The following is a 27,812-nucleotide window of genomic DNA, read 5'->3' as shown; positions in this document are numbered from 1 at the left end:
TTAATGGCAAATCCAGATTTAATTTGCTTAAAGGCAAAACCTTTACATTTATACAGTGAACTGATTTTTGACAAAATTGCCAAGGTAATTCAGAGGGCAAAAGGAGTCTTTTCCACAAATGGTGCTAGGGAAATTGGATTTCTGTGTAGGAAACTGTGAAGTTAGATTCTTACATCACATAATATGTGAAAATTAACTCAAAATGGACTTACATGTAAGAACTAAAACTGTAGAACATCTGGAACCAAACATAAGGGAAAATTTGGGGGTTATAAAAAGATTTCTCATCTATAACATGAAAGACACGATTGATAAAAGGAAAAAATAGCTAATTGGGTTTCACTAAAATTTGAAACTTTTGTACTTCAAAAGCCATTGTTAAGAAAATGAAAAGACAAGCCACAGACTGGGAGAAAACATTTGCAAATCACTTATCTGATAAAGGACTTACATTCAGACTATATAAAGAAATTTCATAATTCAGTAATAAGAAGACAACCCAGTGAGAAATGAATATATGTTTTTTATCGGTATTTCACCAGGGAAGCTGTACTAATGGCTAATAACCACATGGAAATGTTCAGAATCATTGGTCATTAGGGTAAGTTCAGTTCAGTTCAGCCGCTCAGTCATGTCTGACTCTCTGACTCCATGAACTGTAGCACACCAGGCTTCCCTGTCCATCACCAACTCTCAGAGCTTACTCAAACTCATGTCCATTGAGTTGGTGATGCCATCCAACTGTCTCATCCTCTGTTGTCCCCTTCCCCTCCTACCTTCAATGTTTCCCAGCATCAAGGTCTTATCCATTGAGTCAATTCTTCTCATCAGTTGGCCAAAGTATTGGAGTTTCAGCTTCAGCATCAGTCCTTCCAAGAATATTCAGGACTGATTTCCTTTAGGACTGGATGGATCTCCTTGCAGTCCAAGAGACTCTCGAGAGTCTTCTCCAACACCACAGTTCAAAAGCATCTATTGTTCAGTGCTCAGCTTTCTATATAGTCCAGCTCTCACATCCTACTGACTATTGGAAAAATGAGAGAGCTGATCCTTAGGTAGGTTGATAAGGAGTCCAGGGCCCTCAAGGAGGAAGGGGTCCAGGACCCTTGAGAAGGAGAAAGGGGTCCTGGGCTCTCCAGGAGAAGAAGAGGACAGTTTTTTTTTTCCTATATTCCTTCCTCTTACTCACATAAAAGGTTTTTTCTTTAAGCCCAGAGGTAATGGTTCAAGGGTATGTTTTTCCTTAACCTCTGTATTATGTGTTGTCTATCTTGCTTGAAGATATGTTTCTCCTTAACAGGAACCTTCTGACTAATCCTGTTATCTTTTTTTTTTTAATTTTAATTTTTACTTTATTTTACTTTACAATACTGTATTGGTTCTGCCACACATTGACACAAATCCACCACGGGTGTACATGCGTTCCCAAACATGAACCCCCCTCCCACCTCCCTCCCCATAACATCTCTCTGGGTCATCCCCATGCACCAGCCCCAAGCATCCTGTATCCTGCATTGGACACAGACTGGTGATTCGTTTCCCACATGATAGTATACATGTTTCAATGCCATTCTCCCAAATCATCCCACCCTCTCCCTCTCCCTCTGAGTCCAAAAATCCGCTCTACACATCTGTGTCTCTTTTGCTGTCTTGCATACAGGGTCATCACTGCCATCTTTCTTAATTCCATATATATGTGTTAGTATACTGTATTGGTGTTTTTCTTTCTGGCTTACTTCACTCTGTATAATCGGCTCCAGTTTCATCCATCTCATTACAACTGATTCAAATGTATTCTTTTTAATGGCTGAGTAATACTCCATTGTGTATATGTACAGCTTTCTTATCCATTCATCTGCTGATGGACATCTAAGTTGCTTCCATGTCCTGGCTATTATAAACAGTGCTGCGATGAACATTGGGGTACACTTTCAACTCTGGTTTCCTCAGTGTGTATGCCCAGCAGTGGGATTGCTGGGTCATAAGGGAGTTCTATTTGCAATTTTTTAAGGAATCTCCACACTGTTCTCCATAGTGGCTGTACTAGTTTGCATTCCCACCAACAGTGTAAGAGGGTTCCCTTTTCTCCACACCCTCTCCAGCATTTATTGCTTGCAGACGTTTGGATCACAGATATTCTGACTGGTGTGAAGTGGTACCTCATTGTGGTCTTGATTTGCATTTCTCTAATAATGAGTGATGTTGAGCATCTTTTCATGTGTTTGTTAGCCATCCGTATGTCTTCTTTGGAGAAATGTCTATTTGGTTCTTTGGCCCATTTTTTGATTGGGTCGTTTATTTTTTTGGAATTGAGCTGCATAAGTTGCTTGTATATTTTTGAGATTAGTTGTTTGTCAGTTGCTTCATTTGCTATTATTTTCTCCCATTCCGAAGGCTGTCTTTTCACCTTGCTTATAGTTTCCTTTGTTGTGCAGAAGCTTTTAATTTTAATTAGATCCCATTTGTTTATTTTTGCTTTTATTTCCAGAATTCTGGGGGGTGGATTGAGGATCCTGCTGTGATTTATGTCGGAGAGTGTTTTGCCTATGTTCTCCTCTAAGAGTTTTATAGTTTCTGGTCTTACATTTAGATCTTTAATGCATTTTGAGTTTATTTTTGTGTGTGGTGTTAGAAAGTGTTCTAGTTTCATTCTTTTACTGGTTGACCAGTTTTCCCAGCACCACTTGTTAAAGAGATTGTCTTTTCTCCACTGTATATTTTCTTGCCTCCTTTGTCAAAGATAAGGTGTTTATAGGTGTGTGGATTTATCTCTGGGCTTTCTATTTTGTTCCATTGATCTATATTTCTGTCTTTGTGCCAGTACCATACTGTCTTGATGACTGTGGCTTTGTAGTAGAGCCTGAAGTCAGGCAAGTTGATTCCTCCAGTTTGATTCTTCTTTCTTAAGATTGCTTTGGCTATTTGAGGTTTTTTGTATTTCCATACAAATCTTGAAATTATTTGTTCTAGCTCTGTGAAGATTACCATTGGTAGCTTGATAGGGATTGCATTGAATCTATAGATTGCTTTGGGTAGTATACTCATTTTCACTATATTGATTCTTCCGATCCATAAGCATGGTATATTTCTCCATCTATTAGTGTCCTCTTTGATTTCTTTCATCAGTGTTTTATAGTTTTCCATATATAGGTCTTTAGTTTCTTTAGGTAGATATATTCCTAAGTATTTTATTCTTTTCGTTGCAATGGTGAATGGAATTGTGTCCTTAATTTCTTTTTCTACTTTCTCATTATTAGCATTTAGGAATGCAAGGGATTTCACATCCTGGGCCATAAATCTAACCTTGATAAATTTAAAACAATCGAAATCATTCCAAGCATCTTTTCTGACCATAATGCATTAAGATTAGATCTCAATTGCAGGAGAAAAACTATTAAAAATTCCAACATATGGAGGCTGAACAACACGCTTCTGAATAACCAACAAATCACAGAAGAAATAAAAAAAGAAATCAAAATATGCATAGAAACTAATGAAAATGAAAACACAACCCAAAACCTGTGGGACACTATAAAAGCAGTGCTAAGAGGAAAGTTCACAGAAATACAGGCATACCTCAAGAAACAAGAAAAAAGTCAAATAAATAACCTAACTCTACACCTAAAGCAACTAGAAAAGGAAGAAATGGAGAACCCCAGAGTTAGTAGAAGGAAAGAAATCTTAAAAATTAGGGCAGAAATAAATGCAAAAGAAACAAAAAAGACCATAGCAAACATCAACAAAGCCAAAAGCTGGTTCTTTGAAAGGATAAATAAAATTGACAAACCATTAGCCAGACTCATCAAGAAACAAAGAAAGAAAAATCAGATCAATAAAATTAGAAATGAAAATGGAGAGATCACAACAGACAACACAGAAATACAAAGGATCATAAGAGACTACTATCAGCAATTATATGCCAATAAAATGGACAACGTGGAAGAAATGGACAAATTCTTAGAAAAGTACAACTTTCCAAAACTGAACCAGGAAGAAATAGAAAATCTTAACAGACCCATCAGAAGCATGGAAATTGAAACTGTAATCAGAAATCTTCCAGCAAACAAAAGCCCAGGTCCAGATGGCTTCACAGCTTAATTCTACCAAAAATTTCGAGAAGAGCTAACACCTATCCTACTCAAACTCTTCCAGCAAATTGCAGAGGAAGGTAAACTTCCAAACTCATTCTATAAGCCACCATCACCCTAATACCAAAACCTGACAAAGATACTACAAAAAAAGAAAACTACAGGCCAATATCACTGATGAACATAGATGCAAAAATCCTTAACAAATCATACACCATGACCAAGTGGGCTTTATCCCAGGGATGCAAGGATTCTTCAATATCCGCAAATCAGTGTAATTCACCACATTAACAAACTGAAAAATAAAAGCCATATGATTATCTCAATAGATGCAGAGAAGGCCTTTGACAAAATTCAACATCCATTTATGATAAAAACTCTCCAGAAAGCAGGAATAGAAGGAACATACCTCAACATAATATAAAAGCTATATATGACAAACCCACAGCAAACATTATCCTCAATGGTGAAAAACTGAAAGCATTTCCCCTAAAGTCAGGAACAAGACAAGGGTGCCCACTTTCACCGCTACCATTCAACATGGTTCTGGAAGTTTTGGCCACAGCAGTCAGAGCAGAAAAAGAAATAAAAGGAATCCAAATTGGAAAAGAAGAAGTAAAACTCTCACTGTTTGCAGATGACATGATCCTCTACATAGAAAACCCTAAAGACTCCACCAGAAAATTACTAGAGCTAATCAATGAATATAGTAAAGTTGCAGGATATATAATCCTGTTATCTTAAAAACATATGTTGTGGGAGTGGGTCTGGTAAGACCTTTCTATTAGTTCTAATCTTGTTAACATAAGATGTATGTTGTGGGAGTGGGTCTCATAAAAGTATATAAAGCCTTGATAAGACTAGGGAGTGGGGGCATCCTCCATCCCCCTTCTGATGTCTATGTCAGAAGTTTTCTCTGTCCCTTTTTATACTTTAATAAAATTCTGCTACACAAAAGCTCTTGAATGATGAAGCCTCGTCCCTTGTGCCAAAGCTAAATCTTCTTCTTCAGATATCACAAATCTGACATGGTTTACCTTAAGCTATTAGTAATGCAATTAAAATCATAAACAGATACAACTCTATACCCAATAAAATGGTTATAATCAAGAAAGTTGACAGTACCAATCTTAAGTGAGAATCTGGAGAAACTTAAATGCTAATACATTTCTGTTCGGTATTTAAAATGTTATAGTCACTTTGGAAAAAAATCTGGCAATTTCTTGAAGTTAAGATTAAATATAAATTTAATAAAGTGAAAGTGAAGTCGCTCAGTCATGTCTGACTCTTTGTGACCCCATAGACTGTAGCCTACCAGGCTCCTCTGTCTATGGGATTTTCCAGGCAATAGTACTGGAGTGGATATGCCATTTCCTTCTCCAGGGGATCTTCCCAACCCAGGGCTCAAACCCAGGTCTCCCGCACTGTAGACAGACGCTTTACTGTGTGAGCCACCAGGGAAGTTGGAAAAACAATCTGGCAGTCTTAAAGCTAAGATTAAATATAAGCTTAATAACAGTATGATCCACCAATTCCACTCCACTAGATATAACCAAGGAGAATGAGAACAAATGTCCACTTCACGATATATATGTTAATATTTATTAGAAACATTATTCATGATAGTAGCGACAAACTGAAAATACTTCAGATATTCATCAGCTGATGAGTAGACAAACAAAATGTGGTATATTTATACAATGGAATACTGTTCAGCACTTTAATGGAATAAGTTACATGCTAAAACATGTATGAACCTCAGAAACAACACTAAGTGAGAGAAGCCTGGCACAAGAGAGAACATGTTATATGACTGCATTTATCAGGCATTCTGTCTATCAGATTTAGGATTAGGATCTAGGATTAGATCTGATAGAGTACCTGAAGAACTATGGACAGAGGTTCCTGAGATTGTATAGGAGACAGGCTTCAAGACCATCCCCAGGAAAAAGAAATGCAAAAAAGCAAAATGGCTGTCCCAGGAGGCCTTACAAATAGCTGTGAAAAGAAGAGAAGCTAAAGGCAAAGAAGAAAAGGAAAGGTATACCCATTTGAATGCAGAGTTCCAAAGAATAGCAAGGAGAGGTAAGAAAGCCTTCCTCGGTGATCAATGCAAAGAAATAGAGGAAAACAATAGAATGGGAAAGACCAGAGATCTCTTCAAGGTAACTAGAGATACCAGGGGAACAGTTCATGAAAAGATGGGCACAGTAAAGGACAGAAATGGTATGGACCTAACAGAAGCAAAAGGTATTAAGAAGAGGTGATAAGAATACATAGAACTATACAGAAAAGATCTTCATGTTCCAGATAACCACAATGGTGTGATCACTAACCTGGAGCCAGACATCCTGGAATTCGAAGTCAAGCGGGCCTTAGGAAGCATCACTGAACAAAACTAGTGGAGGTGATGGAATTGCAGTTGAGCTATTTCAAATCCCAAAAGATGATGCTGTGAAAGTGCTGCACTCAGTATGACAGCACATTTGGAAAACTCGGTAGTGGCCACAGGACTGGAAAAGGTCAGTTTTCATTCCAGTCCCAAAGAAAGGCAATGCCAAAGGATGCCCAATCGCAGTCATCTCACACACTAGAAAAGTAATGCTCAAAATTCTCCAAGTCATGCTTCAACAGTATGTGAACCATGAACTTCCAGATGTTTAAGTTGGATTTAGAAAAGGCAGAGGAATCAGAGATCAAATTGCCAACATCCACTGGATCATCGAAAAAGCAAGGGTGTTCTGGAAAAACGTCTATTTCTGCCTTATTGACTATGCCAAAGGCTTTGACTGTGTGGATCACAATAAACTGTAGAAAATTCTTCAAGAGACAGGAATACCAGAGCACTTCACCTGCCTCTTGAGAAATCTGTATGCAGGTCAGGAAGCAATAGTTAGAACTGGACATGGAACAACAGACTAGTTCCAAATACAGAAAGAGTACGTTAAGGCTGTATGTTGTCATCCTGCTTATTTAACTTATATGCATAGTACATCATGAGAAACTCTGGGCTGAAGGAAGCACAAGCTGGAATCAAGATTGCTGGGAGAAATATCAATAACTTCAGATATGCAGATGACACCACCTTTATGGCAGAAAGCAAAGAAGAACTAAACAGCCTCTTGATGAAAGTGAAAGAGGAGAGTGAAAAAGTTGGCTTAAAACTCAACATTAAAAAGACTAACATCATGGCATCTGGTCCCATCACTTCATGGCAAATAGTTGGGGAAACAGTGGAAACAGTGACAGACTTCATTTTGGGGGGCTCCAAAGTCACTACAGATGGCGACTCCAGCCATGAAATTAAAAGACAGTTGCCCCTTGGAAGGACAAACCTAGAAACAGCATATTAAAAAGCAGAAACATTACTTTACCAACAAAGGTCCGTCTAGTCAAAGCTATGGTTTTTCCAGTAGTCATGTATGAATGTGAAAGTTGGACTATAAAGAAAGCTGAGCACCAAAGAATTGATGCTTTTGAAGTATGGTGTTGGAGAAGACTCTTGAGATCCCTTGGACTGCAAGGAGATCCAACCAGTCCTATAGGAAATCAGTCCTAAATATTCTTTGGAAAGACTGATGCTGAAGCTGAAACTCCAATAGTTTGGCCACCTGATGTGAAGAAATGATTCATTATAAAAGACCCTGATGCTGGGAAAGATTGAAGGTGGGGGGAGAAGGGGATGACAGAGGATGAGATGGTTGGATGGCATCACCAACTCAATGGACATGAGTGTGAGTAAACTGTGGGAGTTGGTGGTGAAAAGGGAAGCCTGGTGTTTTGCAGTCCATGGGGTCGCAAAGAGTCGAACACGACTGAGCAACTGAACTGAACTGAGAGCCAGAAAGCAGACCAGTGATTGATTCAGGGTAGAGATGGGAGTGGAAATTGTTTGTAAATTGGCACAAGGAACCTATTTGGGGTGATGGAGATATTCTAAAACTATCCTGTGGTAGTTGCACAACTTTATAAATTTACCAAACATCACTTAATTGTATACTTAAAATGGGTGAATTTTATGGTACATGTAAATTATGCCTTGGTAAAATAGTTTTTTAAAAAGTAAGTAAAGATGTAGGACTTCCAGGTGGCTGAAGATAATAGAGGCTGTCTTCGTTTTTACCACCCAGTACTTCCTCTATTTGATACAGAGCGTAGGAAAGGGAGGGAGGATTGAACTTCATGAGAGAAGCAAAACTACATTAACACTATAATTTGGCCAGAGAATGTCCAAATTTCAAAATAATTGTAAATAAAATGGGAAAAAATCCCAGTGCCTCATTTCTACAACTCCTGGTGGCTTTGTAGATCAGTTATTTAGTTGTAATTTGAGGCATTTTTCTCAAGGGTATTAAAAGATATAGGTATAGTTGATAAATATGAAATATAATGATATTTCATGTATCACATATCATAGCTTATATTCACATATATAAAATATATATGTGAAATATGTGGCCTTGTCATAATTATTGTTTGTAATTGGAATCCTCAAGAGCAGGTGTACAAACTAAAGACAAAGAGCCAGATCCTGTCCACTACCTGTTTTTGTGGGCTTCTCTGGTGACTCAGTTGGTAAAGAATCCACCTGTGATGAAGGAGACCTGAGTTCGAACCCCAGGTTGGGAAGACTCCCTGAAGAAGGGAATGGCTACCCACTCCAATATTCTGGCATGGAGAATTCCATGGGCTTTACAGTCCATGGGGCTGGAAAGAGTTGAACATGACTGAGTGACTTTCACTTGGCCTATTTTTGTAAATAAAGTTTTTTATTGTAACACAGCCACTCTCATTCATTTGTGTATTGTCTGTGGCTGCATTCATACTACAGTGCCAGAGTTCAGTAGTTGCAAGAGTCTACATAGCCCACAAAGCCTATACCGTCTGGCCTTTTACACCAAAAGGTTTTTAACCTTAATTCAAAGCATTATCATTATTATAATTAATATTATGATTATCATTATAAATAATACTATTACTTTGTGCAGTTCTTTTTATTTCACTTGTATTCTTTCCTGTTTTCTCAATAACCCAATGCAGCAAGCTGGATAGATATTAAATGATCATTTATCATATTTCAAAAACAAATAGCAAGCTTGCATAAGTATGAACATATAGAATCCTAATGCAAAGAAAATATTCTAAGAATATTTTAATATTATAATGATACTAAAACTTAGCAACAGAATACAAATAGAGTTTAATATAGTAATTTCAGTTGTCCTGGAGTAACATTCATTCTAACAGTGTACTTTTCATGTTCATTTCTGCCTCATCATGCCTGCTCTTCCATGACAAAACTGCTGCAAAATCCTGGCCGTGAGAAAATGCATATTTTTTCCTTTGACATTTTGTAATTTCCTTGCTTAACTGTTAGTTTGCTTTTAAACAGAGAATATTTCAATTGTTTAATACTAAATACTTTTCCTCTATAGAGAATTTTTCTCAGTTCTGCATAGCTTACCTGTAGGCAGAGACATTCCGTGTTCTTTGTTGAATAATATGTCTGTGGATTGAACAATAAGGAGGGAGGTTATCTATAAATGTGTCTTCTCCATGAGGTGCTAAAGATAGGTCAATAAAAGCTTCATTTAGCACATCCCATTTGTCCAGAGGCCCCAGGAGTTTTGTTAAAAAAGAATTAAGATATGAATCAAATACAAATGTAATTTCTGAACTTGTTCATAAGCACAGATACAGGAAAATTTTCACATATCCCAATGAAACACACAATGGAAATCTTGTAGTCATGGTTCCCAACATCTTGTGTTTTTCTTAAGACTTAGCTCAGTCAGGGTAGTTTGATAACTGAATTTTTTTGAATTCAGATTTTTAAAATTCATTTATAACTTGTCATTCATAGTGTTTTAAAATAGCATATTAGTAACCAAATATTCTGTTTTCTGGTTGTTTGCCAATTAACTAGAATATATTATTATGTTGAAAACTTCTATGGAATTTATTATTTTACTCTCTCACATGTAGCACACAATTTGAAAACAGAAAGGAAAATCTTTTTTCCAACATTTAAACCTAATTTAAAATGTCTGTAGAGAGTTTGCTGTTCCCACATCATAGAGATGAATAGAAAACACTTTAATACTGGCAAATTTGATACAACATTGCTTGAAAAAAATCATTTGAAATATAATGAAGTGTGAAAAATATATCTTGAACATAACATAAACCTTGTTATAAACTAACAGCTCTTAATAACTATAGTGTATCTGTATATATTCATCTTTATTGAAAAAACTTTTAATTGTAAAAATAGTAAACACACAATTTTTACCATGTTGAGCATATTTTAAGTGTACAGTTCAGTAGTATTAAGTATATTCACATTATTGTGCAACAGATATCCAGATCTTGCAAAACTGATACTGAACATCTATTAAACACTCCCTATTTTTCCCTTCCTCCAGCACCATTTTACCTTGTTCCCTATAAATCTAACTGCTTAAAATGCATCATGTAAGTAGTATCATATAGGTTTCTCAAGAGGCAGGTCAGGTGGTCTGGTATTCCCATCTCTTTCAGAATTTTCCACAGCTTATTGTGATCCACACAGTCAAAGGCTTTGGCATAGTCAGTAAAGCAGAAAGAGATGTTTTTCTGGAACTCTCTTGCTTTTTGATGATCCAGAGGATGTTGGCAATTTGATCTCTGGTTCCTCTGCCTTTTCTAAAACCAGGTTGAACATCTGGGAGTTCATGGTTCATGTATTGCTGAAGCCTGACTTGGAGAATTTTGAGCATTAATTTACTAGCATGTGAGATGAGTGCAATTGTGCAGTAGTTTGAGCATTCTTTGGCATTACCTTTCTTTGGGATTTGAATGAAAACTGACCTTTCCCAGTCCTGTGGCCACTGCTGAGTTTTCCAAATTTGCTGGCATATTGAGTGCAGCACTTTCACAGCATCATCTTTCAGGATTTGAAATAGCTCAACTGGAATTCCATCACCTCCACTAGCTTTGTTTGTAGTGATGCTTTCTAAGGTCCACTTGGTGACTGCATGAAATTAAAAGATGCTTACTCCTTGGAAGCAAAGTTATGACCAACCTAGATAGCATATTCCAAAGCAGAGATATTACTTTGCCGACTCAGGTCTGTCTAGTCAAGGCTATGGTTTTTCCAGTGGTCATATATGGATGTGAGAGTTGGACTGTGAATAAAGCTGAGTGCCGAAGAATTGATGCTTTTGAACTGTGGTGTTGGAGAAGACTCTTGAGAGTCCCTTGGACTGCAAGGAGATCCAACCAGTCCATTCTAAGGGAGATCAGCCCTGGGATTTCTTTGGAGGGAATGATGCTGAACCTGAAACTCCAATACTTTGGCCACCTCATGCGAAGAGTTGACTCATTGGAAAAGACTCTGATGCTGGGAGGGATTGGGGGCAGGAGGAGAAGGGGACGACAGAGGATGAGATGGCTGGATGGCATCACTGACTTAATGGACTTGAGTCTGAGTGAACTCCGGGAGATGGTGATGGACAGGGAGGCCTGGCATGCTGCGATTCATGGGGTCGCAAAGATCGGACATGACTGAGCAACTAAACTGAACTGAAGTAATATCACGCAGTATTTGTTATGTAACTGGCATATTTCAATACTGTAGCATGTGATAGGATTTTCTTCCTTTTTCAGGGTAATATTCCACTGTATGTATATACCATATTTTGTTTATCCATGAATATTTGGGTTATATTTCCACTTCCTGGTTGTTGTGTATAATGCTACTATGAACATGGTGGGTCTGCAGATGTATTTTTGATACCCTGAATACAATTTCCTTGGATATATACATATATAAGTGGGTTTGCTGGATCATATGTAGGTTCTATATTTAATTTTTTTAGGAACTATTAAATAGTTTTCATTGTGGTTGCACCATTTTACAATCCCACCAACAATGCACAAGGGTCACAAGGGTTTCAGTTTCTCTACATCCTTACTAACACTTGTTATCTTTTGGTTATTTTTAAAATTTCAAATATATATATATATATTATATATATATATATATATATATTATTGAAGCATAGTTGACTTACAGTGTTTCCTTGGACATGTTTTCATCTGCTTAGCCAGTTTACTCTTTTGGTTGGTGCATTTAATACATTTACATTTAAGGTAATTATCAATATAAGATATTATCTTTTGGTTATTAATTTGATAATTATCAAAAGATCATATTACCATTTTTCTTTTCTTTTGCTTGTCTTGTGTTTCCTGCCTAGAGAAGTTCCTTTAGCATTTGTTGGAAAGCTGATTTGGTGTTGCTGAACTCTCTTAACTTTTACCTGTCTGTAAACCTTTTGATTTCTCCATCAAATCTAAACGAGAATCTTGCTGGGTAGAGTATTCTTGGTTATATAGGTTCTTCCCTTTCATCACTTTAAGTATATCACACTATTCCCTTCAGGCTTGTAGCATTTATGTTGAGAAATCAGTTGATAATGTGATAGGAGTTCCATTGTATGTTATTTGTCATTTTTCCCTTGTTGCTTTTAGTATTTTCCAGCTCAGTTCAGTCGCTCAGTTGTGTGTTCAACTCTTTGTGACCCAATGCACTGCAGCATGCCAGGCTTCCCTGTCCATTTCAACTCCTGGAGCTTACTCAAACTCATATCTGTCAAATCGGTGATGCCATCCAACCATGTCATCCTCCATCGTCCCCTTCTCCACCTGCCTTTAACCTTTCCCAGCATCAGGGTCTTTTCAAATGAGTCAGTTCTTTGTACCAGGTAGCCAAAGTATTGGAGTTTCAGCTTCAACATCAGTCTTTCCAATGAATATTCAGGACTGATTTCCTTTAAGATTGAATGGTTTGATCTCCTTGTAGTCCAAGGGACTCTAAAGAGTCTTCTCCAACACTGCAGTTGAAAAGCATCAATTCTTCAGCATTCAGCTTTCTTTATGATCCTTCTTTCACATCTGTACATTCCTACTGGAAAAACCATAGCTTTGACTAGATCTTGGCAAAGTAATATCCCTGCTTTATAATATGCTGTCTCGGTTTGTCAGGGGGCTTCCCTGGTGGCTTAGTGGGTAAAGTCTGCCTGCAGTGCAAGAGAACCGTGTTCCATCCCTGGCTTGTGAAGATCTGCTGGAGAAGGAAATGGCAACCTACTCCAGGATTCTTGCCTGCAGAATTCCATGGACAGAGGAGCCTGGTGGGCTACAGTCCATGGGGTCACAAAGATTCAGACATGACTGAATGACTAAGACTAGGTTTGTTATAGCTTTTCTTCCAAAGAGCAAGCGTCTTTTAATTTTATGGCTATAGCCACCATCTGCAGTGATTTTGGAGCCCAAGAAAATAAAGTTTCTGTTTCCATTGTTTTCCCATCTATTTGCCGTGAAGTTGTGGAACTGGTTGCCATGATCTTATTCTTTTAAATGTTCAGTTTTAGGCCAGCTTTTTCACTTTCCTCTTTCACATTCACAATGAGGATTTTTAGTTCCTCCTCGCTTTCTGCCATAAGGGTGGTGTCATCTGCATATCTGAGGTTATTGATGTTTCTCTTGGCAATCTTGATTCCAGCTTGTGAGTCATCCAGGCCAGTATCTCACATGATGTACTCTGCATATAAGTTAAATAAGCAAGGTGACAACATACGGGCTTGACGTATTCCTTCCTAACTTAGAACCAGTCTGTTGTTCCATGTCTGGTTCTATCTGTTGCTTCTTGACCTGCAGACAGATTTCTCAGGGGGCAGGTCAGGTGGTCTGGCATTCCCATCTCTTTAAAAATCTTCCACACTTTGTTGTGATCCACACAGTCAAACGCTTTGGCATAGTCAATAAAGCAGAAGTAGATGTTTTTCTAGAATTTTCTTGCTTTTTCTGTGATGCAGCGGATTTTGGCAGTTTAATCTCCGGTTCGTCCGCCTTTTCTAAATCCAGCTTGAACACATGGAGGTTCTCGGTTTGGGAGAATTTTGAGCATTACTCTGCTAGTGTATGAGATGACTGCAATTTTATGGTAGTCAGAACATTCTGTGACATTGCCTTTCTTTGGGATTGGAATGAAAACTGACCTTTTCCAGTCCTGTGGACATTGCTGAGTTTTCCAACTGTGCTGGCATATTGAGTGCAGCACTTTCACAGTATCATCTTTTAGGATTTGAAATACCTGGAATCCCATCACCTCCACTAGCTTTATTTGTAGTGATGCTTCCTAGGCCCACTTGACTTTGCATTCCAGGATATCTGGCTCTAGGTGAGTGATCACAGCATCATGGTTATTTGGGTCATTATGATCTTTTTTGTATAGTTCTGTGTATTCTTGCCACCTCTTCTTAATATCTTTTGCTTCTGTTAGGTCCATACCGTTTCTGTCCTTTATTGTGCCCATCTTTCCATGAAATGTTCCCTTGGTATCTCTAATTACCTTGAAGACGTCTCTAGTCTTTCCCATTCTATTGTTTTCCTCTATTTCTTTGCATGGATCACTTAGGAAGGCTTTCTTATCTTTCCTTGCTAGTCTTTGGAACTCTGCATTCAGATGGATATAAATTTCCTTTTCTCGTTTGCCTTTCACTTTTCTTCTTTTCTCAGCTATTTGTAAGGCATCCTGAGACAACCATTTTGCATTTCTTTTTCTTTGGGATGGTTTTGTTAACGGCCTCCTATACAGTGTTACAAACCTCCATCCATAGTTCTTCAGGCACTCTCTCTATCAGATCGAATCCCTTGAATCTGTTTGTCACTTCCACTGTATAATGGTAAGTGATTTGATTTAGTATTTTATCCTTGTCTTTAATTGTTGTCAGTTTGATTGCTATGTGTCTTGGTGCAGTCCTCCTTGGGTTTATCCTGCCTGGGACTCTCTGTGTCTCCTGGACTTGGTTGAATATTTCCTTTCCCATGTTAGGAAAGTTTTTACCTATTATCTCTTCAAATATTTTCTCAGGTCCTTCTCTCTTTCTTCTTCTTCTGGGACCACTATAATGCAAATGTTGGTGTGTTTAATATTATCCCAGAGGTCTCTTATGCTGTCTTCAGTTTTTTTCTATTTTCTGTTCTGCCACAGTGATTTCCACCATTCTGTCCTCTAGGTCATTTATCTGTCCTTTTCCTCAGTTAATTGCTATTGATCCCTTCCAGTGTATTATTCATGTTTGTTTGTTTGTTCTTTAACTCTTATAGGTCTTTGGTATTTTTGCATCTTCTCCATTGTTTTCCCAATATTCTGGATCACCTTCACTATCATTATTCTGAATCTTTTTCTGAAAGGTTGTCTATATGCACTTCATTTAGGTTTTTTTTTTTGCGTTTTACCTTGTCCCTGTATCTGGGACATAATGTTCTGCTTTTTCATCGTGGTTATCTTTCTGTAATGTGGTTTTGGTTCTGGCTGTGGGGTTGTGATTCTTCTTGATTCTTCTGTCTGCCCTCTGATGGAAGAGGCTAAGAGGCTTGGGTAAGCTTCCTGATGGGAGGGGCTGGCAATGGGAAAAACTAGGTCTTGCTCTGGTGGGCAAGGCCTTGCTCAGTTCAGTTCAGTTCAGTCGCTCAGTCGTGTCTGACTCTTTGCAACCCCATGAATCACAGCACGCCAGGCCTCCCTGTCCATCACCAACTCCCGGAGTTCACTCAGACTCATGTTCATCGAGTCAGTGATGCCATCCAGCCATCTCATCCTCTGTTGTCCCCTTCTCCTCCTGCCCCCAATCCCTCCCAGCATCAGAGTCTTTTCCAATGAGTCAACTCTTCACATGAGGTAGCCAAAGTACTGGAGTTTCAGCTTTAGCATCAGTCCTTCCAAAGAACACCCAGGACTGATCTCCCTTAGAATGGACTGGTTGGATCTCCTTGCAGTCCAAGGGACTCTCAAGAGTCTTCTCCAACACCACACTTCAAAAGCATCAATTCTTCCAGTGCTTAGCTTTCTTCACAGTCCAACTCTCACATCCATACATGACCACAGGAAAAACTATAGCCTTGACTAGACGGACCTGAGTTGGCAAAGTAATGTCTCTGCTTTTGAATATGCTATCTAGGTTGGTCATAACTTTGCTTCCAAGGAGTAAGCATCTTTTAATTTCATGGCTGCAATCACCATCTGCAGTGATTTTAGAGCCCCCAAAAATAAAGTCTGACACTGGTTCTACTGTTTCCCCATCTATTTCCCATGAAGTGATAAAGCTTTAATCCAATTATCTGCTAATGGTGGGTTTGCACTCCCTCCTTGTTAGTTGTTGGGCCTGAGGCAACCCATCCCTGGGGTCCATGGGCTCTGTGGCAGGATTAAGGGCAATCTCCAGGAAGCCTTACGCCAACAGGGGCCTTCAGGACTGCTGCTGTCAGTGCCCTCGTCCCTGTGGTGAGCCCCTGACAACCCATGCCTCCACAGGAAACCCTCCAACGCGAGTAGATAGTTTAAGTTCAGTCTCCTGTGAGGTTACTCCTTCTTTCCCCTGGGTCTTGGTATGCACAAGATTTTGTTTGTGTCCTCCAAGACTAGAATCTCTGTTTCCGCTAGTCCTGTGGAAATCCTGTAATCAAATCTGGTTGCCTTCAAGGTCAGATTCTCTGGGAATTCCCAGTTCCTTTGTCAAATCCCCAGGCTGGGAAGCCTGTTGTTGGGTTCAGAACCTTCACAACAGTGGGAAAACTTCTTTGGTGTCATTGTCCTTCAGTTTGTGGGTCATTCACCCAGCAGGAATGGGACTTATTTTATCGTGATTGTGCCCCTCCTACTGTCTCCTGTGGCTTCTACTTTATCTTTGGACATGAGGGTTTTTTTTTTTTTCTTTTTAGTGAGTTCCAGCATCCTCCTGTTGATGGTTGTTCAACACCTAGTTTTGATTTTGGTGATCTTGCAGGAGGAGATAAGCACGTGTTCTTTTACTCTGCCCTTCTGGTTATTTTTTTTGTTAGTAGTCATCCTAATGAACATGACATGATACCTCATTATACCTTTGATTTTTTTTTTCCATAACAGTAAGTGATCTAGAGCATCTCTTCATGTGCTTATTGATCATTTGTATATCTTCTTTGGAGATAAGTCTATGGACAAGTTTTGCCTATTTTAGAATAGGGTTGTTTCAATTTTTGTTGAGTTTTAAGAGTACTTTATATATTCTGGATATCAATTCCTTATGAGATTATGATTTGTAAATATTTTTCCCATTTCGTGGATTGTCATTTCATTCTGTGAAAGTCTTTTGATGAACAGAAGTTTTCAATTTTGGTGTAGTCCAGTTTATTTATTTTGACTTTGTTTCCTGTACTTTATTTACTGTCATATTGAAGAAAATTTTCTAAATCGAGTGCCATGAAGATTTTCCCTGGTTTCCCCCCCCCCCCTAAGAGTTTTTGATTTTAGGTCTTATATGTAGGTATTGATCAGTTTTGAATTAATTTTAATGTATGGGGCAAAGAAAGGGTCTAACTTCATCTTTTGCCTGTTCATATCGTTTTCCACAAACCATTTGTTGAACAGACTGTCCTTTCTTCATCAAATGGACTTAGCACCTTTGTTGAAAATCATTTGACCATGTATGTAAGAGTTTATATCTTGGCAGCTTATTTTAACTCCACTGGTCTGTAAGTGCCTTCATGCCAGTGCCATACTGTTTTTTAGCTTTGTAGTGAGTTTTGAAATAAGGAAGTGTAAGTTCTCCAGCTTTGTTCTTCTTTCAAGGTTGTTCTGGCAATTTAGTGTCCTTTGAGATTCTATATGAATTTTTGGACAGGATTTTCTATTTCTGTAGAATACATCATTGGGATTTTGATAGGGATTACATTGACTCTGTAGGTTGCCTTGAGATGTACAGATATTTTAACAATAATAAGTTTTCCAGTCCATGAACATGGGATGCTTTTCCACTTATTCCTGTACTGTTTATGTTCTCTTACCAGTGTTTTCTACTTTTCATCTCCTTATTTTTAAAAATTTTTATTCTTTTTGATGCTCTTGTAAGTGGAATTGTTTAAAAAATTTTTCTTTAGAAATTTTTCATTTTTAGTGTATAGAAACATATGTGATTTTGTGTTAGTTGTGTATCCTGCAACTTTGAATTCATTTATTCTAACAGTTTTTCAATGGAATGTTTAGGATTTTTTACACATAAGATTATATCATCTGTAAATAGAGATCATTTTGCTTCTTCCTTTCCCATATGGATGCCTTTGATTTATTTTATTACCTAACCACTGCCTGGGACTTCCAGTACTGTGTTAAATAGAAGTGGAGACAGTGGGTATCTTCGTCTGTTCATGATTGTAGAGGAAAAGCTTTCAGCTTTTTACCACTGAGTACAATGCTAATTGCGAGTTTTAATTTTTTTATATCAAAGTAGTTTTCACCTGTATCTAGTTTGTTGAGTTTTTACATTGAAAGATTGTTGAATTCTGTGAAATGATTTTTGTGCATTAATTGATAAATATATATACCAAAATGGCAGGGACCTAACAGAAGCAGAAGATATTAAGAAGAGGTGGCAAGAATACACAGAAGAACTGTACAAAAAAGATCTTCACAACCCAGATAATCACGATGGTGTGATCACTCACCTAGAGCCAGACATCCTGGAATGTGACGTCAAGTGGGCCTTAGGAAGCATCATTACACACAAAGCTAGTGGAGGTGATGGAATTCCAATTGAGCTATTTCAGATCCTGAAAGATGATGCTGTGAAAGTGTTGCACTCAATATGCCAGCAAATTCGAAAGCTCAGCCATGGCCACAGGACTGGAAAAGGTCAGTTTTCATTTCAATCCCAAAGAAAGGCAATGCAAAAGAATGCTCAAACTACCACAAACTTGCAGTCATCTCACATGATAGTAAAGTAATACTTAAAATTCACCAAACCAAGCTACAGCAATACATGAACCGTGAACTTCCAACGTTCAAGCTGGCTTTAGAAAAGGCAGAGGAACCAGAGATCAAATTGCCAACATCCTCTGGATCATCAAAAAAGCAAGAGAGTTCCAGAAAAACATCTATTTCTGCTTTATTGACTGTGCCAAAGGCTTTGACTGTGTGGATCACAATAAGCTGTGGAAAATTCTGAGAGAGATGGGAATACCAGACCACCTGACCTGCCTCCTGAGAAATCTGTATGTCAGGAAGCAAGAGTTAAAACTGGACCTGGAACAACAAACTGGTTCCAAATAGGAAAAGGAGTACGTCAAGGCTGTATATTGTCACCCTACTCTAGTTAACTTCTATGCAGAGTACCTCATGAGAAACGCTGGGCTGGATGAAGCACAAGCTGGAATCAAGATTGCTGGGAGAAATATCAATAACCTCAGATATGCAGATGACACCACCCTTAAGGCAGAAAGTGAAGAGGAACTAAAGAGCCTCTTGACAAAAGTGAAAGAGGAGAGTGAAAAAGTTGGCTTAAAGTTCAACATTCAGAAAACGAAGATCATGGCATTTGGTCCCATCACTTCATGGGAAGTAGATGGGGAAACAGTGGAAACAGTGGCTGACTTCATTTTTATGGGCTCCAAAATCACTGCAGATGGTGACTGCAGCCATGAAATTATAAGATGCTTACTCCTTGGAAGGAAAGTGATGACCAACCTAGACGGCATATTAAAAAGCAGAGACATTACTTTGCCAACAAAGGTCCGTCTAGTCAAGGCTGTGGTTTTTCCAGTGGTCATGTATGGATGTGAGAGTTGGACTATAAAGAAAGCTGAGCGCTGAAGAATTGATGCTTTTGAAGTGTGGTGTTGGAGAAGACTCTTGAGAGTCCCTTGGACTGCAAGGAGATCCAACCAGTTCATCCTAAAGGAGATGAGTCCTGGGTGTTCATTGGAAGGACTGATGCTGAGGCTGAAACTCCAATACTTCGGCCACCTCATGCGAAGAGTTGACTCATTGGAAAAGACTCTGATGCTGGGAAGGATTGGGGGCAGGAGGAGAAGGGGACGACAGAGGATGAGATGGTTGGATGGCATCACCGACTCGATGGACATGGGTTTGGGTGGACTCTGGGAGCTGGTGATGGACAGTGAGGCCCGGTGTGCTGCAGTTCATGGGGTCACAAGGAGTCGGACATGACTGAGCAACTGAACTGGGCTGAACTGAACTTCCTCCTCCATTCTGTTAATGTGGCACGTTACATTCATTTTTTCAGGTTGTACTATCCTTGCATTCTAGGAAGAAATCATTTGGTTATGGTGTATAATCTTTTAAACATTCTGCTGAATTAGATTTGGTAGTATTAGCAATTTTTACGTCAACAATTATCAGAGATATTGGTCTATTCTTTTTTTTTTTGATCCCACTGGTTATGTGGAGATCTTTCATGTAGCTTTGGTTGTATAAGAAATCTCTGCCAGTTTCCAGGTGGTTTTCTTGTGAGAAATTTTCCTCATGTAGATGTGTTTTTGCTGTGTTTGTAGCCAACGGTGGGTTCCATGTTTTCCTACTTTGCCATCTTGATATCCACTGATTGGTTGATTAGTATTGTTGTCTAACTTTGATTTAGGTCAATGAAGGCTTCATAGAATGAGTTTGGGATGTTGCTCCCTCTAAAGTTTTTTGGAAAAGTTCAAGGAGAACTGGCATTAATTTTTCTTTAAATGTCTAGTAGAATTTTTAGTGAAGCCATCAGGTCCTACACTTCTCTTTCTGATTCAACCTTTTTTCTAGTTATAGATCTGGTCACATAGAATTTCTATTTCCTCATGATCCATTCTTGGTAGGTTGTATGTTTCTAGGAATTTATCCATTTCTTCTGGGTTTTACAGTTTGTTGGCATGTAATTGTTCACAGCACTCCTCTATAATGCTTTTTATTTCTGTGGTATTGGTTGTAATGGCCCCTCTCATTTCTGAATCATTATGGTTTTCTCCAGATGTATTTCCAGGAGTGGGATTGCAGGACCATACCGTAGTCCTCTTTTTAGTTTTTTAAGGAACCTCCATACTGTTCCCAATAGTGGCTGTACAAATTTACATTCTCACCAGAGTAGGAGAATTCCTTATCTCTACTCTTTCCAGCATTTATTATTAGTAGACTTGATGATAGCTATTCCAGTGGGTGTGAGGTGATACTTTATTGTGGTTTTGACTTGCATTTCTAATAATTAGCAATGTTGAGCATTTTTTTCATAGGCCTTTTAACCATCTATATGTCTGTCTTGGAAAAATGTCTGTTTAGGCTCTTAACCATTTTTTGATTTGGTTGTCCGTTTTTTATTTTTTATATGGGCTGATTGTATATTTTGATCATTAACCCTCTGCTGGTGAAAGTATTTGTCATTTGCAAGTACTTTCAGTTTATAAGTTATTGTTTCATTTTTTTTAATGATTTATGTTGCTGTGCAAAAGCTTTTAAAAATTTGACTAGGTCCTATTTGTTTATTTTTACTTTTATTTTGCCTTGAGAGATTGATCTAAAAAAATCATAAGATTTAGGTTTCACCCATTTTCCTTCAGTATCTTGATGAATATAGATTCAATTTACTAATCTTTAGATGTGGATTTTTGCATCTATACTCGTCAAAGATACTGGCCTGTCTTTTTTTTTTTTTGTAGTGTTTTCTGTCTGGTTTGGTATCAAGGTAATGATGACCTTGGAGAATGAGTTTTGGAATCTTTCCTCCTCTTCAGTTTTTAGGAGTAGTTTGAGAAGGATAGATTTACATTGTGCTTTCTATGTTTGGTGGAATGCCTCAGTGAAGCTGCTCAGTCTTGGACTTTTTTTTGGCCATGCCAGCCACACAGGTTGCAGGATCTTAGTTCCCTGGCCAGGGATAGGACCCCGGGCATGGCAGTGAAAATGCTGAGTCCTAACCACTGGACCTACAGGGAGTTTTCATTATTACAGATTCTATTTCACATATAGAGATTGTCTTTTTCTTTTTGACTCAGTCTTGACAGTTTACATGTTTCTAAAGATTTGTCCATTTTTTCTAGGGTGTTTGATTTCTTGACATATAACTGTACATGTTACTCTCACTCCTTTTGTATTTCTGTGATACCAGTTGTTTCTCCTCTGTTATTTCTTATTTCATTTAGGCCCTCTCCCTTTTTTTTTAGCTAAAGGATTGTCAGTTTTATCTTTTCAGAAAACAAACCCTCGGTTTTATTGATATTTTATTTGTTCTCATTTTTCTTATTTCCTTTTGCTGACTCTCAGCTTAGTTTTTTCTTTTTCTTTCAGGTGATAGGTTAGGTTATTTATTTGAAATTTTTCTTCATTCTTGAGAAATGTCTGTATTACTATGAACTTTCCTCAGACTGCTTTTGTTGCATCTAGAGATTTTGTAGCTATGTTTTCATTTTCATTTTTCTCGAAGTATTTTCTGATTTCTCTTAATTTTATTGTTGACCTATTGCATTTTTTAGTCTCCACATTTTTGTGTTTTTTTTTTCTGTTTTTCTTTCTGTAGTTGATTCCTAGATTCATACCATCATGGTCAGAAAAAATGCTTGATATAATTTCTATCAACTTAAATTTGTTGAGGCTTGTTTTGTGGCCTAGTATGTGGTCTATCTAGAATGTACCTTGTGTGCCTGGAAAGAATGTGTGTTTTAATGTTTTTGTTAGTGTCCTGTAGATATTAAATCCAACTGGTCTATTGTGTCATTTAGGACTTCTGTTGCTTTACTGATTTTCTGTTTAGAAAATCTGGCCATTGATGTCTTGTGGGGTGTTAAAGTCTCCTACTGTTATTACATTTTTATTCATTTCTCCCTTTAAGTCAGTTATTATTTTTTAATAATACATTCAGATGCTCCTGTATGTTAGCAAGTCTAATAGCCACTTCATGTGTTCATCCCTTTATTATTATATGATGCCCTTTTCTTTCTTTATGGCTTTTGTTTTAAAGTCTATTTTGTCTGACATGAATATTAATACTTTCACTTTCTTGTTGTTACCATTTGTCTGAAATATCTTTTTCCATCTCCTCATTTTAAGTCTTTGTGTATCTTTGTCCTGAAGTAAGTCTCATGTAGTCAATATACTGCAAGTTATTGTTTTTAATCCATAGCCAGTCTGTGTCTGTGATCAGAGCATTTAGTTCATTGACATTAAACACGTTATTGATTGGAGGGTTTTTGCAAAAACTAATGCCTGAGGCCAGTGATTTGTTATGTAAATGAATATAGAAGCACCCTTGTTTGGGTAAGTATCCACTTTTCTTGCACTTAGTGTGTTTATTTGAAACTTCGTACATCGCTTCCTAAAGCTTTCTAGTATTTTGTTATAGTGATAGGCAATATAGCAGGCATCTGTTCAGGAGAACAGAACATCTATTACAAATATACCATGTTTCACTGTGCTTTCCCCTGGAAGAGCAGACTCTACACCTTCTGGCAGCATTTCTTATTTAGTCCTGTGAGTATTATTTCCTTTAGAATATATTGTTTTGTTTTACCCAGTAGTCACAAGGTTTATCTTTGTGGTGGGTTCTTTGAGAAATGAGAAATTTTCCGATGCACCACTTTGAAAATTTTACAGTAATCAACTTGCATTTATAATATACATAAGGTTGGAACAAAAACCTAAGGGAGCCAAATGTAAATGCTAATGACAATCATAAGTTGTATAATTAATCCCTGATCAATTTTAAGCTTTAAGAACTCCAAATGGTAATGTTAATTATATCACTCTCTAAAAACATATTGTGGTCAGTAAAACATCTGTGGTCAGTAAAATTTGAGCAACAAAAAACATTATTATGTCTCTGCACTTATTGTCATTTTATTCTTATTTTTCAATTGTTTTGTAGTTGTTTGTTCATTTCTTTCTGTTTTTGCTTGGTGGTTTGAGGATTTTCTTTTGTTGTGTGCTTGAGTTCCTTTCTTCATGTTTTTGTCAGTCTGTGGTAAGATGTTTGACTTGGGGTTACTGTGGGTTTCCTATATGTAACCAATAACTATTTCTACCTGCTTTAAACTGATAGTCATTCAAATTCCAAGGTATATTTCAAGATTTATATTTTTCACTCCCCTCCCCTACATTTTGTGATTTAGTTCAGTTCAGTTCAGTCGCTCAGTCATGTCCGACTCTTTGCGACCCCATGAACTGCAGCACGCCAGGCCTCACTGTCCATCACCAGCTCCCAGAGTCCACCCAAACCCATGTCCATCGAGTCGGTGATGCCATCCAACCATCTCATCCTCTGTCGTCCCCTTCTCCTGCCCTCAATCTTTCCAAGGGTCAGGGTCTTTTCAAATGAGTCAGTTCTTCGCAACAGGTGGCCAAGGTATTGGAATTTCAGCTTCAAAATCAGTCCTACCAATGAACACCCAGGACTGATCTCCTTTAGGATGAACTGGTTGGATCTCCTTGCAGTCCAAGGGACTCTCAAGAGGCTTCTCCAACACCACACTTCAAAAGCATCAATTCTTCAGCGCTCAGCTTTCTTTATAGTCCAACTCTCACATCCATACATAACCACTGGAAAAACCACAGCCTTGACTAGACGGACCTTTGTTGGCAAAGTAATGTCTCTGCTTTTTAATATGCCGTCTAGGTTGGTCATCACTTTCCTTCCAAGGAGTAAGCATCTTATAATTTCATGGCTGCAGTCACCATCTGCAGTGATTTTGGAGCCCATAAAAATAAAGTCAGCCATTGTTTCCAGTTTCCCCATCTATTTGCCATTAAGTGTTGGGGCCAGATGCCATGATCTTCGTTTTCTGAATGTTGAACTTTAAGCCAACTTTTTCACTCTCCTCTTTCACTTTCGTCAAGAGGCTCTTTAGTTCCTCTTCACTTTCTGCCATAAGGGTGGTGTCATCTGCATATCTGAGGTTATTGATATTTCTCCCAGCAATCTTGATTCCAGCTTGTGCTTCATCCAGCCCAGCGTTTCTCATGAGGTACTCTGCATAGAAGTTAACTAGAGTAGGGTGACAATATACAGCCTTGACGTACTCCTTTTCCTATTTGGAACCAGTTTGTTGCTTCCTGACATACAGATTTCTCAGGAGGCAGGTCAGGTGGTCTGGTATTCCCATCTCTCTCAGAATTTTCCACAGCTTATTGTGATCCACACAGTCAAAGCCTTTGGCACAGTCAATAAAGCAGAAATAGATGTTTTTCTGGAACTCTCTTGCTTTTTTGATGATCCAGAGGATGTTGGCAATTTGATCTCTGGTTCCTCTGCCTTTCCTAAAAACAGCTTGAACATCTGGAATTGCAGAGTTCATGTATTGCTGAAGCCTGGCTTGGAGAATTTTGAGCATTACTTTACTAGCAGATGTCCTATTTTACATCTTTACTCTTAGCCTTTTAGTGTTTAATAGCTATAATCACTTTTACATTTTTTGGTTTATTTTTTAATTATGTACTGGCTTATTTAAGTGACCTTAAATCCTTTCATAAAGTTGCCTTTTGTGATTTTCCTCTCCTATATATTCTTGCTTTTCTATTTAGAGAAGATGTTTCAGTATTTCTTTTAGGTTAGGTTTGGTATTTCTGAATTCTTTTAGTTTTTGCTTGTCCAAGAAAATCTTTATCTGTCCTATTCTAAATTATAATCTTGCTTGGTTGAGTACCCTAGTTTGCAGGGTTCTTTTTTTCCTTTTCAGGACTTTGAATATATCATGTCACTCCCTTTTAGCCTGTAATGTTTCTGCAGAGAAATCCACTGATATCCTTAAGGAGGTTTCCTTTTAGGTAACTATTTTTTCTTTTTTCCTTTTTTAAGCTATGAAAGTATCATAACAGATTTGCAGGATACTTGGAAAATACAGAATAAAATTATATATTCTTCCACTATACAACTGTTTTTTAAGTAGATAAGTTAAGATTTCTAGTTGCAGTTTCCAGTTCAAACTCAAAAATTAATAGAATGAATAAACAGAAAAGTAGAAAGATATAGTAGACCTGAAAAACACTATGAACCAAATCAACATAATTAAGACTTATACAGTTTTCGCACAACAGCAGGATACAAATCCTATGCAAGTTCCCATAGACTATCACCCAATAGATACTGGAACATATCCAGGGATATAAAACAAAAGTGCAAATTTTTCATGGTCTAAAGATATTGAACTCATAGAGTCTATTCTCTTATCACTGTGGAATTATATAATAAATCAATATTGAAAGCAATTTTAAAATAACCCACATATTTTCAAGTGAAGTGTGATATTTACCAAGAGAGATCTTTGACTTAGTGAAAGCCTCAATAAAGTTAAGAGACTGAAAAATGTACAGAAGGTGATTGCAGAGAAGAAAGCATTTGAGAGAGATTAATATCAAGGATACTTTAAAAACCCTATGTATTTGGAAATTAAATGTCCACTTTTTTTTTAAAGCTTTAGTTGTAATGTTCTTTTTGTTCAGTGTCTGAACTGATATTGCTAATGTAGGAATTGCGAACTGGACAGTAAATTTCCACTTTTAGCCAGACTCACCAATAAACAAAGGGAGAAAAATCAAATCAATAAAATTAGAAATGAAAATGGAGAGATCACAACAGACAACACAGAAATACAAAGGATCATAAGAGACTACTATCAGCAATTACATGCCAATAAAATGGACAACTTGGAAGAAATGGGAAAATCCTTAGAAAAGTACAATTTTCCAAAACTGAGCAGGAAGAAATAGAAAATCTTAACAGACCCATCACAAGCATGGAAATTAAAACTGTAATCAGAAATCATCCAGCAAACAAAAGCCCATGTCCAGATGACTTCACAGCTGAATTCTACCAAAAATTCAGAGAAGAGCTAACACTTATCCTACTCAAACTCTTCCAGCAAATTGCAGAGGAAGGTAAACTTCCAAACTCATTCTATGAGGTCACCATCACCCTAATACCAAAACCTGACAGAGGTGCCACAATTAAAGAAAACTACAGGCCAATATCACTGATGAACATAGATGCAAAAATCCTTAACAAAATTCTAGCAATCAGAATCCAACAACACATTAAAAAGATCATACACCATGACCAAGTGGGCTTTATCCCAGGGATGCAAGGATTCTTCAATATCCACAAATCAATGTAATATACCACATTAACAAATTGAAAAATAAAAGCCATATGATTATCTCAACAGATGCAGAGAAAGCCTTTGACAAAATTCAACGTCCATTTATGATAAAAACTCTCCAGAAAGCAGGAATAGAAGGAACATACCTCAACATAATATAAAAGCTATATATGACAAACCCACAGCAAACATTATCCTCAATGGTGAAAAATTGAAAGCATTTCCCCTAAAGTCAGGAACAAGACAAGGGTGCCCACTTTCACTGCTGCTATTCAACATAGTTCTGAAAGTTTGGGCCACAGCAGTCAGAGCAGAAAAAGAAATAAAAGGAATCCAAATTGGAAAAGAAGAAGTAAAACTCTCACTGTTTGCAGATGACATGATCCTCTACATAGAAAACCCTAAAGACTCCACCAGAAAATTACTAGAGTTAATCAATGCATATCGTAAAGTTGCAGGATATAAAATCAACACACAGAAATCCCTTGCATTCCTATACACTAATAATGAGAAAATAAAAAGAGAAATTAAGGAAAAAATTCCATTCACCATTGCAACGAAAAGAATAAAATACTTAGGAATATATCTACCTAAACAAAAGACCTATATATAGAAAACTATAAAACACTGGTGAAAGAAATCAAAGAGGACACTAATAGATGGAGAAATAGACCATGTTCATGGATTGGAAGAATCAATATAGTGAAAATGAGTATACTACCCAAAGCAATTATAGGTTCAGTGCAATCCCTGTCAAGCTACCAACGGTATTTTTCACAGAGCTAGAAC

General features: G+C 37.6%; 1 protein-coding gene across 4 annotated transcripts in view; it reads right to left on the bottom strand.

Annotated features, from left to right (window-relative positions):
* WDPCP (WD repeat containing planar cell polarity effector) overlaps positions 1 to 27,812 on the bottom strand; it is a 604,312-nt gene that overhangs the window by 101,187 nt on the left and 475,313 nt on the right. For all 4 annotated transcript variants that reach the window (XM_069583047.1, XM_069583045.1, XM_069583049.1 and 1 more), the window contains exon 15: positions 9,553 to 9,594. In XM_069583047.1, the coding sequence (XP_069439148.1) occupies positions 9,553 to 9,594 (42 nt within the window). The remainder of the gene's footprint in view (positions 1 to 9,552; positions 9,595 to 27,812) is intronic.

The sequence above is a fragment of the Ovis canadensis genome, chromosome 3 (assembly GCF_042477335.2).
Source record: "Ovis canadensis isolate MfBH-ARS-UI-01 breed Bighorn chromosome 3, ARS-UI_OviCan_v2, whole genome shotgun sequence".
Taxonomy (NCBI): domain Eukaryota; kingdom Metazoa; phylum Chordata; class Mammalia; order Artiodactyla; family Bovidae; genus Ovis; species Ovis canadensis.
The sequence above is the reverse complement of the archived record's forward strand: the minus strand, read 5'-3'. Positions and strand labels throughout refer to the sequence as shown.